The sequence below is a fragment of the Urocampus carinirostris genome, chromosome 1 (genome assembly GCF_059441175.1).
Source record: "Urocampus carinirostris isolate Australia breed hairy pipefish chromosome 1, RoL_Ucar_1.0, whole genome shotgun sequence".
Lineage (NCBI taxonomy): Eukaryota > Metazoa > Chordata > Actinopteri > Syngnathiformes > Syngnathidae > Urocampus > Urocampus carinirostris.
This window is the reverse complement of record NC_142349.1, coordinates 34,366,331-34,382,708: the sequence shown is the minus strand read 5'-3', so window position 1 is coordinate 34,382,708 and position 16,378 is coordinate 34,366,331. Positions and strand designations below refer to the sequence as shown.

Sequence of the window (16,378 nt, the reverse complement as noted above, 5' to 3'; positions counted from 1 at the left end):
CAAACCCGTGACCTTCAACTCTCATCGGGGCGGTTTGCAGCAAAGATCATCACTTCCATGTACAAGACCATGTTTCTCAACCGGAACAGTGTAATGCACTGTCTGCTGTCATGTGGACTCTGTACCGGTCCGTTGCAGTGAAGGAGTTGAGCTGAAAGGCAAATCTCTCAATTTACCAGTTGATCTATGTTCCTACCCTCCTTTATGGTCATGAACTGAGTCATGACCAAAAGAACAATATCCTGCATACAAGCGGCTGAGACAAGTTTTCTCCGCAGTGTGGCTGGGCTCGCATGTAAATAATAAAAAAAAAGCCCTGTTTCAAATACAGTCGTTTGGACAACCCAAACCCCCCAAATTATGAAGTAAAGACAAGTTTATTTAAACACATCTAAGAAATCCACATACAACATAAGGACCCTAACAGAAGCTGCGATGGTGACGTCAGCAAGTAAAAAAGTTCAAACTTTTGTACAGCGCCTTTAGCTTACTGACACAGAAATAAGTCATCATTTATTGAAATGTTTTCATGCAGTGTGTATACATGTAGATGAAAAATCCCGTTGTTACATCAGTAAAACCAAGCAAATTATTTCACTATATATTTATTTGAGTTGAAGGGCATCACTGGATGTTTGATGGCAATCAGCCATTCCAAATTGTTGAAAGTTGACCAAATGGTTTTCCTATAGTCTTTAACTGGCAACAATTTCTTTAAGAGCCGACGTTAAGTCTGGGTACATGTACTGGAATCCAATTTCCAAAGTCCTTTTCGGTACTACCTTCTGGCCCTGAGCCAGTATCACGGCCCTTTCCGAGCCCAACAGGGTGTTAAGAACAAAGGTGGGCACAGGAAAGATTGTGGGGCGACTCAGCAGGCGACCAAGCTCTTTCGTGAACTCGTAATTGGTGTTAAGGGCTGGCGCCACGCCATTGAGGACCTGGCACGTGGAAGATGGTGCGCCACCAGGAGAAACAGATGTTGGGGCCTCAGAATGAGAGGGCAGTTCCAAGGATTTAGCGATAATGCCAGCAAGGTCCGACACGTGGATCCAAGGAAAAGGTTGCTGGCCGGAGCCCAAAGTGCCACCCAGGCCTAGCCAGAAGGGAAGCAGCATTTGTTTCATGGCACCACCATCACGGCCCAACACTGCTCCTGCAGGAAGGAATACACGAGAGGTTATGTCAAAAATAGGTGAAATTGATGTTAATCCAAATTTATTATTTAACTAAAAGACCATATTTTCCGCACGATACGACGCACCAGATTGAGGCGCATCCCCCCAAAATTGTTTTTGTCATATATTTCTGATACATTATGTGCACCAGAAAATTAGGCGCATGATACTGAGACTACAATAAGAGTTACAGTGTTTATTCCAGCATATAAATTGATAAGTCGAAAAGTATCGCTGATTCAAGTCACAAGATATTGTTTGCACAGAGAATCAAACACAATGGCTTCAACGTTCAATTACTTGTGGTATATTGGACGTACGAAAAAGCATTAGAGCTTATCTCATTATCACACAATTTATACTCACGGTGCCAGCAACACTGATTTGCATAGTGCATTCTGTTAAATTAAACAGTCTTTCCACTTATTCACTGTGCACCAGTAACCTCTTGGTTTAATATCTATACCTAAGTAAAAGAGTTTGTATACTATTGAGTTGAAAGACTGTTTCTGTCTTTTGCAACGTAGTGTGCCCTGCCTCACCTTTTTTCTGGCCAAATTGAGGCACTTTTTAAAGACTTTCAAAGCCAATCTTCCAATTTATCAAGTACCATTAAAAGAAAAAAATCTGGTGTGAACCATGTATTTTGCAGAGCCACAAATATATCTGCGATTTACATCCATTCCATCCATTATTTGCACTGCTTATCCTCAGTAGGGTTCGCGGGGGTGCTGGAGCCCAATCCAGCTATCTTCGGGGGGTAGGCAGGGGACACCCTGAACTGCTTGCCAGCCAGTCGCAGGGCACACAGGTGACAGACCACTCACTCGCTCATTCACAACTAGGGCCAATTTAGACAGTCCAATTAAACTGACATGCATGTTTTTGAAATGTGGAGGAAACCGGAGTGCCTGGAGGAAACGCACGCAAGCACAGGGAGGACATGCAAACTCTGGAAGGCTGGTAGCTGGATTTGATCCTGCGACCTCAGAACTGTGCTGCGGACAAGCTAACCACTCAGCCGCCGCCCCACCTGAAATTTACACGAGATTTTAATCTTATGTGTGCATTTATCAAGAATTACGCTCCTTTTATTTCGAGTAAATTGTTTTTAAGACAAATCTGTCTCCCTGCAACTGAAAATGTAAGCTATACATTTTTACAGTATTCGAAGTTACGCTTACCGTATTTTCCGCACTATAGGGCGCACTGGGTTATAGGGCGCACCCCCAAAAAATAGTTTTTGGTCCTATATCTTCCATAGATAAGGCGCACCGGATTATAAGGCGCTACAGTGGGAACGTCGACAAAACAGTCAGATGATTCAGTCAAACTGATTACCCACTTAACATTCCCAAAGCTTGCAAAGAAGCAAATACGTGTCGTAGACACGTGCGGATGTGGTGTCCGTACGATGTCACTCAAATGCATCGTTTCAAATATCATTTGGAAGGTTAAAGTCTTGGGATTCAAGAAATGCCAACCATTCCTTAGTTTCTATTTTCTTTTTCGCTCGCAACTTTACTGTGCATATGACAATAAACACTTGGAATTGAGTTTAATTCACTCAACTCATCACAGCAACATCAAGATCGTTCTAAAACAAGATACCGGGAAAATATAAAGCCGCATAGCTCACCTAAGTTCTCACGTTCAATAATGATACGCAATCATGGTCTTCTTACAACCGTGAGTGAAGTAAATCCAGGAGAGTAAAATATTTACAAATACAGACTAATGAAACATGTTTCTTTATGGCGTAGTTTAGCAAGCTTGCTATTCAGTCATCTTTTTCGGCCAATTGCAGGGTTTGTTTCGGCCCTCTAGCCTATCTGAGGCTCCGAATAACTTCAGCCAATAGCGATCGATTTAACGGATGATTGACACATCTTTTTCAGCCAATTGCAGGGTTTGTTTTGGCCCTCTAGCCAATCCGAGGCTCTGAATAATTTCAGCCAATAGCGATCGATTTAACGGATGATTGACACATCTTTTTCGGCCAATTGCAGGGTTTGTTTCGGCCCTCTAGCCTATCCGAGGCTCTGAATAACTTTAACCAATAGCGATCGATTCAAATAATGATTGACACATTGGTTAGCCAATGAAACGCCGGTATATAAATCCCAGCATACACCGCGGACTACTCCACGTTCGGGGGAAAATCGAGTCGGCGGCTGTTGCGTAAGTTGCGAGACCTTGCGATTTAATATTGAGCCATATATAAGGCGCACTGTATTATAAGGCGCATGGTCAGCTTTTGAAAAAGATTAAGACTTTTAGGTGCGCCTTATAGTGCAGAAAATACGGTAATTAATTTTTGCATGGCCTATAATACATGTCTTAAATAGATACGTAATCATTGCACTAATAAACATTTCATGGTGCCTTGTTTAGGTGTAGCACGCTTGTCTTCTTAGACGCGACCATTAGATGGCGATGACGCTTTATAGAACAATGTCAATCCAAATAATTCCAGCAGCCGTTAATCACAAGGGAAGAAGACGTGCAATGGCAAATTAAACACACCAGAGAGCAGTATTGTCTCATTTAGGCAGACTTGTTGAGCGTCATGGCAACAAATTCAAGCATTTACCAGCATTTCACAAAAAATTCAAGCACTCTCCAATCCTTGAAAACACAACATCAAAATGTAAGCATTTTCTAGGATTTCAAGCACCCGTACGAACCCTGCATTTAAAAATGAGCAGGATATGTAACGTAATGCAATAATTGTGCAATAAAAGTAATTTACGGCCCGACAACTTATTTTTTTTTTTTAAAATGCGTTTTAAATTTAAAATAAAAAAAATCATGACAATGGTTACAGTCTATTACATTTTTTAGCATTTAATCAAAAAATAATTTAAAAATCATGCTAACATGTGCAATTGTACATTATACTTCATCTCTTACATACCAGGTCTCACTACAACTTGCTTGGTCTTTGTCATAGTTTCTGGCAGAAGTGCAGCAGCTTCCCAATCTTTGACCAACCTTGATAGGAAATCAAAGGGCGACCACTCGCTGTCTTCTGTGTATTCGGCTGTCAGGCTAGGTTTGTAGCACGCTGCAGTCACATACACAACTTACCTCCAGCAAATAAAAACACCATCCACATTCCACAATAGGACTGGGATGAATTACTAACCAACGCCTGACACAAGGACCCAGGAGTGGGGAGGACTTGGGGATGCCGCAATCGCATCCGCCAGCACTTTTGTACTGTCATTGCGACTCGAAATCAAATCCTTCTTGTAGCTTTCGTTCCACCTGAAATAAAAAAAAAAAGTTTCAGTTTTGGTTTATTTTTGGTTGGTTTGTCATTCTGTTGTTCAGGAATCACTCAAAAAGAGTGGCTTAAATTATTTATGTAATGATCTAATTTTAAACGTTTTTTTTCACCCCTAGTTTTAATTTAATTTTTGTTGTACAAGGTTGCAGATATTATGAGTGAAAAAATACATTACACTGTATTATTAATATTGAACATACAGTATATTAAAACTGTGAACCTCACAACGTTCCCAATTGAATTGTTTATCATCTTGTAGATTTTTTTTTGAGAGCATTGATTCTTTCTGTTCTGTGTCTTTTACGTATAACTGAGAGAGCGGTTCAGGGTTTAAGTCCAGCTACCGCAGCCTACCCGTGTGGAGTTTGCATGTTCTCCTCGTGCCTGCATGGGTTTCCTCCAGGTACTCCCACATTCACAAAAACATGCATGTCAGGTTAATTGGCCGGGCCAAATTCTCCCTAAGTGTGAATGAGCGAGTGAGTGGTCTGTCCCTGTGTGCCCTGCGACTACTTCAGGGTGTCCAGTGCCCGGAGATGCCTGGGATGGGCTCCAGCACACCTGCGACCCTACTGAGGATAAGAGTTGCAGATATTGGAGATGTAAATATATGTATATATACACACACACACATGAAAAAAAACTTTCACAAGGGGGGATTTTTAAAGTGTATCTTATTGTCTGGAAAATTATGTACCTTTTACTGCACAATACTTTGAAAACAAAATCAGTACTGCAAATAAAGTAACCACAATTGGATAGAATTTAAAAGCTATATCTATAATCTTACAAGTCACTATCAACATTAATATAGTGATAATAAAAATGTGACGACCGTATCAATCTTAAGACAATAGTATCGTTTTGAGCCAAGTACTTGCTAGGTATCGATATTCTTGATATTTGGATTAAACCCTCTACCCTTAACAACTGGTATCTCACTGATAACAATTGCATATCAATTGCAACAATCTGTGAAAGACCGCATCTTAAATTGTGAATTGTTTCTACTCTGGAAGGTAACTTTTATTTTGACTAATTGTGAGAAGAGCAATTGTGGGTGCACGTCCTGTTGACTCAATGAATTTCTGCCAGTCTCTTTTTTTTGAGTAGATTTGTTTCCTCGCTCAATTCAGGAACAGTTGATTACTGAATTTAGCAACTTTACAGTGATGCATACCATCGCAAGGGGTTCATGATATTTTCTCCTGCCAAGTTGACAGCCCCTTCGCAAGGTGGGAGGCCTGATGACTTTAACTCACTCTGGCAGAATCAAAAAAGGAAGAGCCAGATCATGATACATTCAAATGCAGAGTAACTGTGATAGATTGAGATCATCATACCCATGTTATCCTCCCAGGGCCAGGTTGGCGAGAGATCACTGTGACTTCATGGCCTTTGTTTTGGAGTAGGCGAGTCAACTCACGACCTACAAAACCTGATCCTCCTCCTACAGGTATACAGAATTTGATTGGTTTACAGAAAAAAATGGACTAAACATGAGGGTAGGTGGAAACAAGGATGTTGGTCAAACTATGAAAGCATCACTACATTCAATGGGTAATCATTGTTAAGACATACTTGTTAACCTCAGCCAATTGTTCCCCTTATTAATGATTGCAATTCCCCTTAAAAGCGATGTTTACTCAGAGCAAGACAGCATATGTAGGCAAGAAATTGTAAATGGATAAAAAATATTTTGTGTAAAACAAAATTATTTTATCTACCAAATAATCAACACAAACCACTATTCACCATGTTTCTTAGTTCTTTCCCGTATTGCAGTAAAATTAGTGTTGTTTTTTATAATTGGCAGTTAAGTAAAAAAAAAACTGCACAAAAATTGTTATACGACTCACACAATTTGAAATCATCAAAAAACGTATAAAATACGGGGGAAACGTAAAAGTTGACAGGTATGTATAGAAATAGACTCTCAGACTGTCACTGAACGCAGTGGCAGCGAGGTAGCCGCTTTCCTTTCCAGAAAGTCTAAAGAAATCTGAAGTTTAACTTAAAAACGTTTAACTTAAAGTTCACATAGACAGGATCATTTTGTAATTATTAAAAAAAATGTCATGTGGATGTCAAAATTGATTGCGATTATCAACTAAAAAATAAAATGTACAAATGAATAACGCGCATGCGCATCGCGTAAATCGCACGCTTACAAAACTGGCAATGAAATAAGACTTTAGTATGACGAAACATCGATACAGTTTGATAATGCAACTTTGTCATGTGTTTTAGTACTTGCATGTGTATATTATTGTGGTGGGCATTACAATAAATAGCTTATATGGAATATCAATGCTAACAACTACTAGCAAGACATTGACCTTTACTTTTTCAAAATATATTGGATAAATGATAAGGGTTACATACCTATAACAACCCTCATTGTAAATCCAAAAGGATAGCAATTTTTCTCACTGTGAAAAAAAATAACCGAGTGGAACAAGGCGTATATATTCGTGTATCGTCCAGAACGCTTCACTTGGTTAACTCGCTCTTTGGATCTTCTGACTTGCCGTTGTCATGCCCGCTGCGTCAATTTGTAGTCCAATCATTCGAGTACGGCGTAGTTATTTTTGTAGTCCAAAAGTTATTAATTGAATTTTGAACAGTAAAAAAGACTGACAAGTGATTGTGTTGAAAAAAGGTGGGGCATTATAAAACTATTTTATAGGAACGTGCATCTGTGCGTCCCTGTGATTTTTCTAATGTTCATTTGTTGGTGCTGGTTTTGGACGTCACTGTGAAACTCGACTCGAGAGTTGGAAGGTGGTAGGCACTGTAGAGCTGAAACGTTAAAAAAACTCTTAAATTCTTAAAACGACGACAAACAGCAAGTTGTCGAGTTGGGGATTACCACTTACGCTGGTTCGGCCAGTTAAACTTTTCCTTTCAATGACTTACGACTTAATACTTCACCAAGATGGACGCAAATACATTTTGTACTTGAACGTGTGAGCTTCAACTTTGCTTTTTCCAAGCAAAGTCAGAGGGGACACTTGAAACCGGACAGAAGTGATCAATTTTTCCTTCCCAGGCAAGTTAATATTGATTTGACTTTGTACCATCAATTTGTTGCACCCTGATACCCTGATTTTTTTATAATTACGCTGTGCGGGTCTATCTTGCTTATTAAAACAGAAAAACGACGAATAACTGCACTGTACAGTTACCGATTTGTGTTCCTGTAATCTTTGCCTCTTAACAGCTTCTTGTTTACTGTACTCGCTGTCCCTTCAAGTTTAACTGTCGCAATAAGCGCACCATTACTCAAGTAAAAGTAACATTTTGCTTCAGGAATAATCGACAAAACACTGTCCAGTCAAATGAAGCAATTACGATAACAGTCGAAAGAGAACAAATTTTATTTGTAGAACAACAATTTGCAAATAAAGTGCTGCATGAAACATTCGATGCAGCATGCTGTAATATCCCCACCCACTTTACCCCTTCTATCTCACCAGTCATTGTGATTTTCTAGTAAAAAAAAAAAGTGTAGTTCATCCATCCATTATCTGCACCGCTTATCCCCAGTAGGGTCGCGGAGGCCCTGGAGCCCATCCCAGCTATCTTCGGGCAGTGGGCAGGGGACACCCTGAACTGGTTGCCAGCCAGTCGCAGGAAACACAGAGACACACAACTCACTCGCTCATACACACCTAGGGAAAATTTGGACCGGCCAATTTAACTGAAATGCATGTTTTTGGAATGTGGGGGGGAAACCGGATTGCCCGGAGGAAACTCACGCAGGCACGGGGAGAACATGCAAACTCCACACAAGAAGGTTTGATCCCATGACCTCAGAACTGTGCCGCACATGCGCTAACCACTGCCCTACCGTGCTGCCCAAAATGTGTAGTTACCTAAGTCTATTTAGCCCTACTTTCAATTATTAAACTGCTAATATCATAGCAAAACATAGTAAACACATGATAATATGTTATTTTTAGGAATGCATATAAAACTGGGTGCCCTTTGCGCTAATTAGTAACAAAAAGTAGCTCTCAGCTTGAAAAATGTTGGAGACTTCTGCTGTAAACAGACACTCTCACAAAGGCTAAAATAAAAACAAAACAAGTGATAATAAAGTACATTACAAAAATAAATAAATGTATGACAAAATTATGGAAAGACACAGACTTACCATGTGAGGAACGCAATGTATGTTTTAGGCTCCCCTTTCCTTAGTGTCACTTTTCAACCTTAAAACAATAAGACAATGACTAAACCTAATTTTTCACCACTGTAGTGGCAAAAAATTGGCGTGCAAAGGGTGCAGAGGACCGCATGAGACACCCAAGGCTTCTAAACTCTGTACAATTCCTGCGGTCCTTAAAGCATACACGTAAATCTAAAGCTATGGGTTTGATTACATTTTTAAAAAAAGTTGAAAGTTGGGTTTGAATAAAAGTGTGTGCCAACCCTGATTTTATTTTAGACAAAAGGCCCTAATGCTTTGCTTTGCTTTTTTCCGGTTTCATTTCAGATGTTTTTATCTAAATACTACTTCAAAATTTATCTTCAAATAAGCTTCACTTGATAAATGCTAAGTGTCATTATATTAAATTTCTAGAAAAAAAAGAACTAATAGAAAAGTGTCCTGACAGTGGTGCATACAAAATTGTAATGACATTAGAGGGGGCTCAGGTTGGAGTTCAAAAATGTGCTGGAATTCTCAAAGTAAGTAATTGGAATTATAAATTGGTCAATTTTGATTCAGCTGAATATGTCTCCTTTAATGGTTTATTTCATTAACCATTTATCCAAAAGTTGGGCATAATAATGCACAATGTAAAATTTAAAGGTGGGGCGTGTTATTAGAGATTTTCTTTTAAAGTTGGAAGTAGAATAATTTCTTTATCAAGTATGCGTTAACAATTCCCAACTGAGTTCAAAAAGCCTTTATAATTTATTTTTTTCCCACCTCGCCTATTTGCTATTATCTTACTTTTAGCACTGCTGTTCTGGGACCCACAGCATGTTATAAAGCAGGGAGGGGGAAAGACGGGTGGAGAGTGACTTTATGTTCGTTTTTAGATTTTGTTTTTTAGTGTAAATGGTAAAAGTAAGATAAGGCCTGTTTTAAAGACAGTCCAAACACCAATAAGAACCCCCTAACATATGAAAAAAGAAGAGTTTATTTGTACTTGAGAAATGAGCGGACTGAGGCTACAATCATAACTTTATAAGCCAGGAGATGGCAGCAGAGAATAGCAAAATTTCATGTTGCGGACACTACCTTTAAGCTTATGATATCACCAAGTAGTTGCTAAGGGACAGAGGGTCAAGTACCAATCTGGGGAATACCAACTGTTAATTTACAAAACTCGCTTTGCCTAGGATCACATGTGTCCTCTCCAAATGGTATTAACTAGAGTTTGAAAGTGTATTACAGAGTAAAAGCGTTGTTTTTTTCTATTAGAGTGACTGATACTTCCTTTCATATTCCCCTTAAGTTGAGCATGTCGCCTCAAGTTTGCCTCCGTCTTCTCCCGAGTGCCCGCTGTCTTTTCGATGAGCCCATCCATGTGAAAGTGGCCGGTCTGGGATCAGGGCAGGTAGTCACCCTGAGGGCTCGGGCTACTGATGAGCGGGGAGTGGTCTTCCAATCGGCGGCCATCTATCGAGCAGACAACAACGGCGAATTGGACCTTGGACGGGACAACGCCCTGTGCGGCACCTACCGTGGGGTTGAGCCGATGGGACTTCTTTGGTCCATGCGTCCCACTATCCCCTTCAAATATTTCCAGTGGAATAAGGCCTTGAATCCCCATGTGATAAGGTTTTCAGTGCATGATGGTGTGGACGTGGAAGAAGAAGAGCGGGGTTGCGCGTTGGCGGAGGCTATCAATGAAAGGGTCCTGATGGGGGATGGCCTCAAACGGGAGGTCTTCAACATTGGCAAGTGTACTGTAGTGTTGTTCACACCACCAGGTAAGAGCCAGGCTTCATTCTAAACTAGTAATGTTCAATAGCACAAATTTCAGACCAATATCAGTCAGTAGCAGTAGCACAAATAATTCCCCTTCTTCTGCCCCCAAAAATTATATTAGGTGTGTCAAACATACGGCCGACAGGCTGGATACAGCCCGTTGATGATTCACTCCGGCCCACTTTGAATTTCTGAGACTCAGGTCTCTAGGTCATTTCTATCAAAAGTTAGGATTTTTCAAATAAAGCAAACTAAATGCTCTCTCCAGCCGCTAGAGGTCATTCTTGAGTTTGTATAGCGTGATGAGTTGGTTCAGGCGTAAAACTACATTCACCTAGAATAAACTACTTAACACATTAAATGCCAAACATGACACTCTTTTCCCCGTTGTTTGTGAATAAATGTGTTGTGTTTGGAAAAAAAAAACCTTGTTATTTGTGATTACAATATGTAGGGTAGGTTACTAATGTTGGCTGAATGATAAAGCATAATACAGTACAGAAAAACAAAGCAAAAAAATTGACATTATCTCACTGATTTGTCCCCAGAACCAGACAGAGTTTGACATCCCTGCTTTAAATCCCCCCAACACAGCATTTATTTAATAGAAAATTTCGATTCCTTTAATTTTAAATTCTTGTTTATTAAATGACCACTAGAAGGGCAGCCAATACTGGTCTCTGCTACTGTCTTGAGTATAGATATCTTATAAAAGAGTTGTCTTATCCTTAATACTGATACCTGGTATCGGTAGTCAGCTATTCCTTTTCCAAACCTTAACCATTGTTCAAAAAAAACATTTTAGAAACCCTCACCCAGACTCCCAAATTAATCCTTACCTAATTTATTACCTTTTTGTAATAACATGACCACATTTGTTGGGGCTACTCTAGGTGATGGTCCATTCCCCGGAGTGCTGGATTTGTCCCCTTTCACTTCAGAGAAGCGAGGAAGCCTTTTGGCCAACAAAGGCTTTGTGGTCCTGAGCATGCCCGCCTTCTATGATAAGGCCTACGACGTCAAGTATCTTGAACTAGACAATTACCATCAGGCTCTGCGTTTTTTACAGCAGCACCCAAAGGTAACCTCTGACATCATTAAAGGTGGGATGAGTCATTTGAAGTGTCTTCAAATGGTTCAAAGATAAATATTTTCTCTATTGGGAATGTGTTAAGAATGCCCAACTGAGGTTAAAGAGCCCTTATGCTTTATTTTCCACTGGGCGTATCTGCTTTTATATTTTATCAGAGCTGTTCGGGGTGGAAAACATCAGGTTTAAGAAATGAGAGCTAGGGGGAGTGCTGGAGAGTGACGCCATGTTCGTTCCCATGTTTTGTGTGCGTGTGTCGCATTAAAATGGTGAGACTAATGAGAGGTATTCTTCAAGTAGAGTCCAAATGTGAACCGAAACCCCAAGAATTATGAAAAAAGAAGATTTTACTCAAGTGTGTACTTTTTACCCAGTTATTTCTGATGTATTATTGGTATCGTCACATATCGCTGCCCCTCAATGCAGAGGTCTGGCTCATCTCCGAAGAGTGGGGTGAGACATTGCACTGAACAGCCACCAGAAGATAAAGGTGCTGTATCTGAGTCAGACCAAGGCTTCTCCTGCTTCTGATAAACATGGAAGCCAGTACAATCTTTTTCATCCAGGGAAGCAATCCCCTACCCAAAAAAAAACAGCCTGGAGATGGATGGGCACTGCCAGGCTGTACTTGCCTAAGACACACCACAGGAACTGGTGCCCTTACAACCCAAGTGGTTAAGGCATCAGTGATCTAACGTCTAAGAAATACACATACTTGCACGTGCATTATGAATGAGCGGACTCAGGCTGCAATCATCACTAAGCCAGGCGATGACAGCAGAGAGTAACAAAGTTCCCAATTCCGTACAGCTCCCTTAAGGATAAGATGAACTATTCTTTGTTTGAAATTGTATCTAGTAAACTCTAATTTGAAAACCCTAACCCAAACTTCAAATCTAACCACATCTATCCTTGTTCAAAATCCCAATCGTGGTTTTAAGGTTTTGTTAAACAGTCAAATGTTCTTTGGGACATTTTATTCTTCTTTACTTCTGCACCAAAAATGTAATTTAGTTAGGTACAATGCTACATTTTATGACTGATGCCAATTCACAAATCTTGAGTAGTAGTCATTACAAATACTACACATTATTGATACCTACTTCTTGATACCTTTGCAAAAAAAGACCCACAATTTCAAAGGCAAGTATCAAGTTGGATTAAGTTTGCACATCCATAATTTTAATCTATCTGCTCACATAACTTTTTTAATATTCTGGTTGTTCAGATTTCCAAATTGTATTGTACTAAATATCAGAACCAACTTAAAACATATTGTGCCTAGGTTTGAGATGTCATGTGCTTAGTAGTGGTTTTGCTTCTCTAGGTGGGACGTGATGGGGTAGGTGTGATCGGGCGTTGCAAAGGGGGCGACCTTGCCCTGTCATTGGCGTCCTTTGTACCAGGCGTGCGTGCAGTGGTCTGGATCAACGCCTGCAGTGCCAACATCGGTTCGCCCTTGCATTACAAGGGTCGGGAGATCCTTTCTGCTCTGACCTTGGACCTAACCAAGATCTTGCCTACTCCTGATGGTGCCAACATCATCAAGTTTGGCGCCGGTGACCCTGACAGTGAAGAGAACCAAAGAAGCCGGATACCCGTGGAGAGAGCCACTGCTGACTTCCTCTTTTTGGCTTCTGAGGACAGCCTCAACTTTGACTGCCGTACTTACATGGAGGGCATGGCAGCACGACTCAGGCAATTGTTCTTAATTATAATGTCATGCAGTGTGAAATGTGTGTACTGTAAATACAACAAAACACACAAACATTAAAACTGGCATTCATTATGTCAAGAATGTAGAGATTGAAGGCAAGATTATATTGAAAAGACCGAACAAATTCACCTTGATTGTTGTGAACATCATTTTTGCATACAAGCGAAGGTTCAGTACAGTGTGTTTTTAAATAAGGGATCGGCATGCGAAATGCCACTAATCGTTAATACTATTATCCCCAGTCAAAAACGTTAGCAATCGCATCCACATTAGTGGCAAGCGCTACCTTTGCTCTTGATGGTTAGACTACAAAACTGACAGTGTTAAAAGTTAACAAATTTATCTGGTGATGGTGATTATTTATATCAGAAGCATTGTTGATAAATTTAAAGATTAGTAGACATTCAAAATAAGGAAAGAAGACATCTATGGTGTTAAAATTTGCAAGAAAAGCTAGCAAACCTTCAGATAAAAAATTTCAACCTGTTTTAAAGAACCTCCTTCTTAGCCGTTTTTTTTTAATCTGTTGTTTTTGTAGAATATTATTAAGGAAGGCAGCACGGCAGATAAGTGGTTACCAGCCTTCCTGTGCGGAGTTCGCGTGTTCTCCCCGTCCTTGCGTGGGTTTCCTCAGAGCACTCCAGTTTCCTCACACATTCCAAAAACATGCATGTCAGGTTAATTGGTCGGTTCAAATTGTCACTAGGTATAAATAAGTGAGTGAATTGTATGTCTCTGTGTGCCCTGCGACTGGCTGGCAACCAGTTCAGGGTGTCCCCTGCCCACTGCCCGAAGTTACTGTAGCTGGGATTGGCTCCAGCACCCCGGCCACCCGACTGAGGATAGGCAGTGCAGATAATGGAATAATGGATAATTAAGGAAGAAGAAAATCAAATTATTCTTATCCTCCTTTAAATAACCATACTAAAGCTCTCTATCAAGTAAAGAATTCATTGAAGTTTTGGAGGGCTTAATAGAAACCAATCATAGTTCATAGTTTCTGAATCAGAGACATGATTGGTAATTAGCTGAAGCCTAAACAAGTGATGTCCTCTTCACTCGACAGCGGGTCTCAAAATGGTTGCCCCCTAAGATGGAGAAAAACAGGTGGCTATTTTTTGTTAACTCTTATCCTACAGGAATAAAATGCTCAAGATATCATGTTGAATTTCTGCTTTAGTGCTACTTTGCACCTAATTCTGATACGATTTTGTCTTTTTTCCTTTACAAAACAATAACATTGCTTTCCTGAATGGACTTAGGCAAGCCGGGAAGAAGAACGTGGAGGCAGTATGCTACCCAAGGGCCGGGCACCACCTGGAGCCGCCATACGGGCCCCACTGCTATTCGGGTGTGCACGCGTTCCTGCGCATGCCTGTGTTGTGGGGTGGAGATCCCCGGGCACACGCCCATGCTGAAGTGCTCGCCTGGAAGAAGGTGGAGGAGTTCTTCAAGAGTCGGCTGAGCTGCGGACAAACAAGCAGCAAGGCCAAGTTATAAATTGGAGTTGGGGACTCCCAAAATAGTATGTGATCACAATACTAGGATGGGCAGTATCTGTTTCTTTCTCAATTGTTCCTTTTAAACTAGTCGTGATTACGAATCACACAGTTCTCGAAACACAATCCTTGATTGATTATTTTTTGTGATGATTTTTTTAATCCAGATACATTTGTTGTGCCTCTTTATACCTCTGGGAGTTTCAAAGAACACAGTAAACGGGGTTTTATTTTACAATCAGTAGTTTGGAAAATTGTTTTACATTTACCTATTTGTCATTACGATTGTGTTTTTACGAATGTTTTTTTTTTCTGTAAAATGATAAGCTTTTACATTATAATGACATCCATCCATTATCTGCACCGCTTATCCTCAGTAGGGTCGCGGGGGGTGCTGGAGCCCATCCCAGCAACAGTAACTTCGGGCAGTGGGCAGGGGACACCCTGAACTGGTTGCCAGCCAATCGCAGGGCACACAGAGACATAGAATTCACTCGCTTATTTATACCTATGGACAATTTGAACCGGCCAATTAACCTGACATGCATGTTTTTGGAATGTGGGAGGAGACTGGAGTGCCCAGAGGAAACCCACGCAAGCACAGGGAGAACATGCAAACTCCATACAGGAGGTTCGAGCTCATGACCTCATAACTGTGCCGCACCCGCACTAACCACTGCCCTGCCGTGCTGCCTTTATCATGACATATTTTATGTAAAATTTCCTAAAACAAAATACACCCTTTCTTTTTTACTTTTTCTCATAAAACATTTTTTTTCTTGAGAGTAAAATTTATGAAAAACTTGTCTTTACTTTTAAACACCCTTTAAAGAAGTTTAAAATGACATTGTTATTTGTGCACATAGTATTTTACATATACCTGTATCTGACATTACTCGAGTAATAGATTAAAAAAATGTATTATCAAAAAAAAAGATCTTGTTCTGTAAAAAAAAAATATATATAAATCATTATTAAACTATTAAAAATGATGTGGCTCAGTGATCATTAAAATTTAAATGAGCTGCCGACCTAAGAAAAGTGTGTTTTGGTTATTTTTGTCTGCAAATAATTACATATTTTTCATCTGATTATATAAATGCTTATGTATTCATGTCTTGTCCAGAAATGTGTTGTTCTTTTTGGTTGACTGAGTAAATGTAACCCCTATTTATAAGAATTAACCTGGTAATAACATAGTGATAACATGATAAGTTGTTATTTAGAAACTCAATTAAATACATTCCAATTCATGGGCTTTGACAAATTATATATATATATATATATATATATATATATATATATATATTCAAGTATTGATGATTGTTAAATCAAATTAAAAGAACAGAATGAGAAGCTATTTATGTATAGAACAATTTTTTTTCATCTTTTAGCGATTTATTTTACAGGAAATACAACGGCGGCGCAGTGGTTAGCGCGTGTGCGGTACAGTTCTGAGGTCGTGGGAACCTCCTGCGTGGGTTCAAATCCAGCTCCCGGCCTAACTGTGCGGAGTTTGTATGTTCTCCCCGTGCTTGCGTGGGTTTCCTCCGGGCACTCCGGTTTCCTCCCACATTCCAAAGACATGCATTTCAGGTGAATTGGCCGGTCCAAATTGTCCCAAGGTGTGAATAAGCAAGTGAGTTGTCTGTCCC

General features: G+C 40.0%; 2 protein-coding genes across 2 annotated transcripts; one reads left to right on the top strand and one right to left on the bottom strand.

The window, feature by feature from the left end:
• Window positions 1-358: 358 nt before the first annotated feature.
• sdr39u1 (short chain dehydrogenase/reductase family 39U, member 1) lies at window positions 359-7,023 on the bottom strand. The gene is made up of 6 exons (XM_088336367.1): window positions 6,856-7,023; window positions 5,814-5,920; window positions 5,651-5,733; window positions 4,327-4,448; window positions 4,096-4,245; window positions 359-1,156 (listed from the first exon to the last, which is right to left on the bottom strand). The coding sequence occupies exons 1-6, from the start codon at window positions 6,869-6,871 to the stop codon at window positions 696-698; spliced, it is 939 nt and encodes a 312-aa protein (XP_088192493.1). The 5' UTR covers window positions 6,872-7,023; the 3' UTR covers window positions 359-695.
• A 3-nt stretch (window positions 7,024-7,026) lies between these two features.
• LOC148374428 (acyl-coenzyme A thioesterase 3-like) lies at window positions 7,027-16,297 on the top strand. The gene is made up of 5 exons (XM_088336355.1): window positions 7,027-7,522; window positions 9,942-10,419; window positions 11,311-11,498; window positions 12,835-13,205; window positions 14,487-16,297. Exons 2-5 carry the CDS (start codon window positions 9,948-9,950, stop codon window positions 14,722-14,724), a joined length of 1,269 nt encoding a protein of 422 aa, XP_088192481.1. The 5' UTR covers window positions 7,027-7,522; window positions 9,942-9,947; the 3' UTR covers window positions 14,725-16,297.
• The last annotated feature ends 81 nt before the right edge of the window (window positions 16,298-16,378 follow it).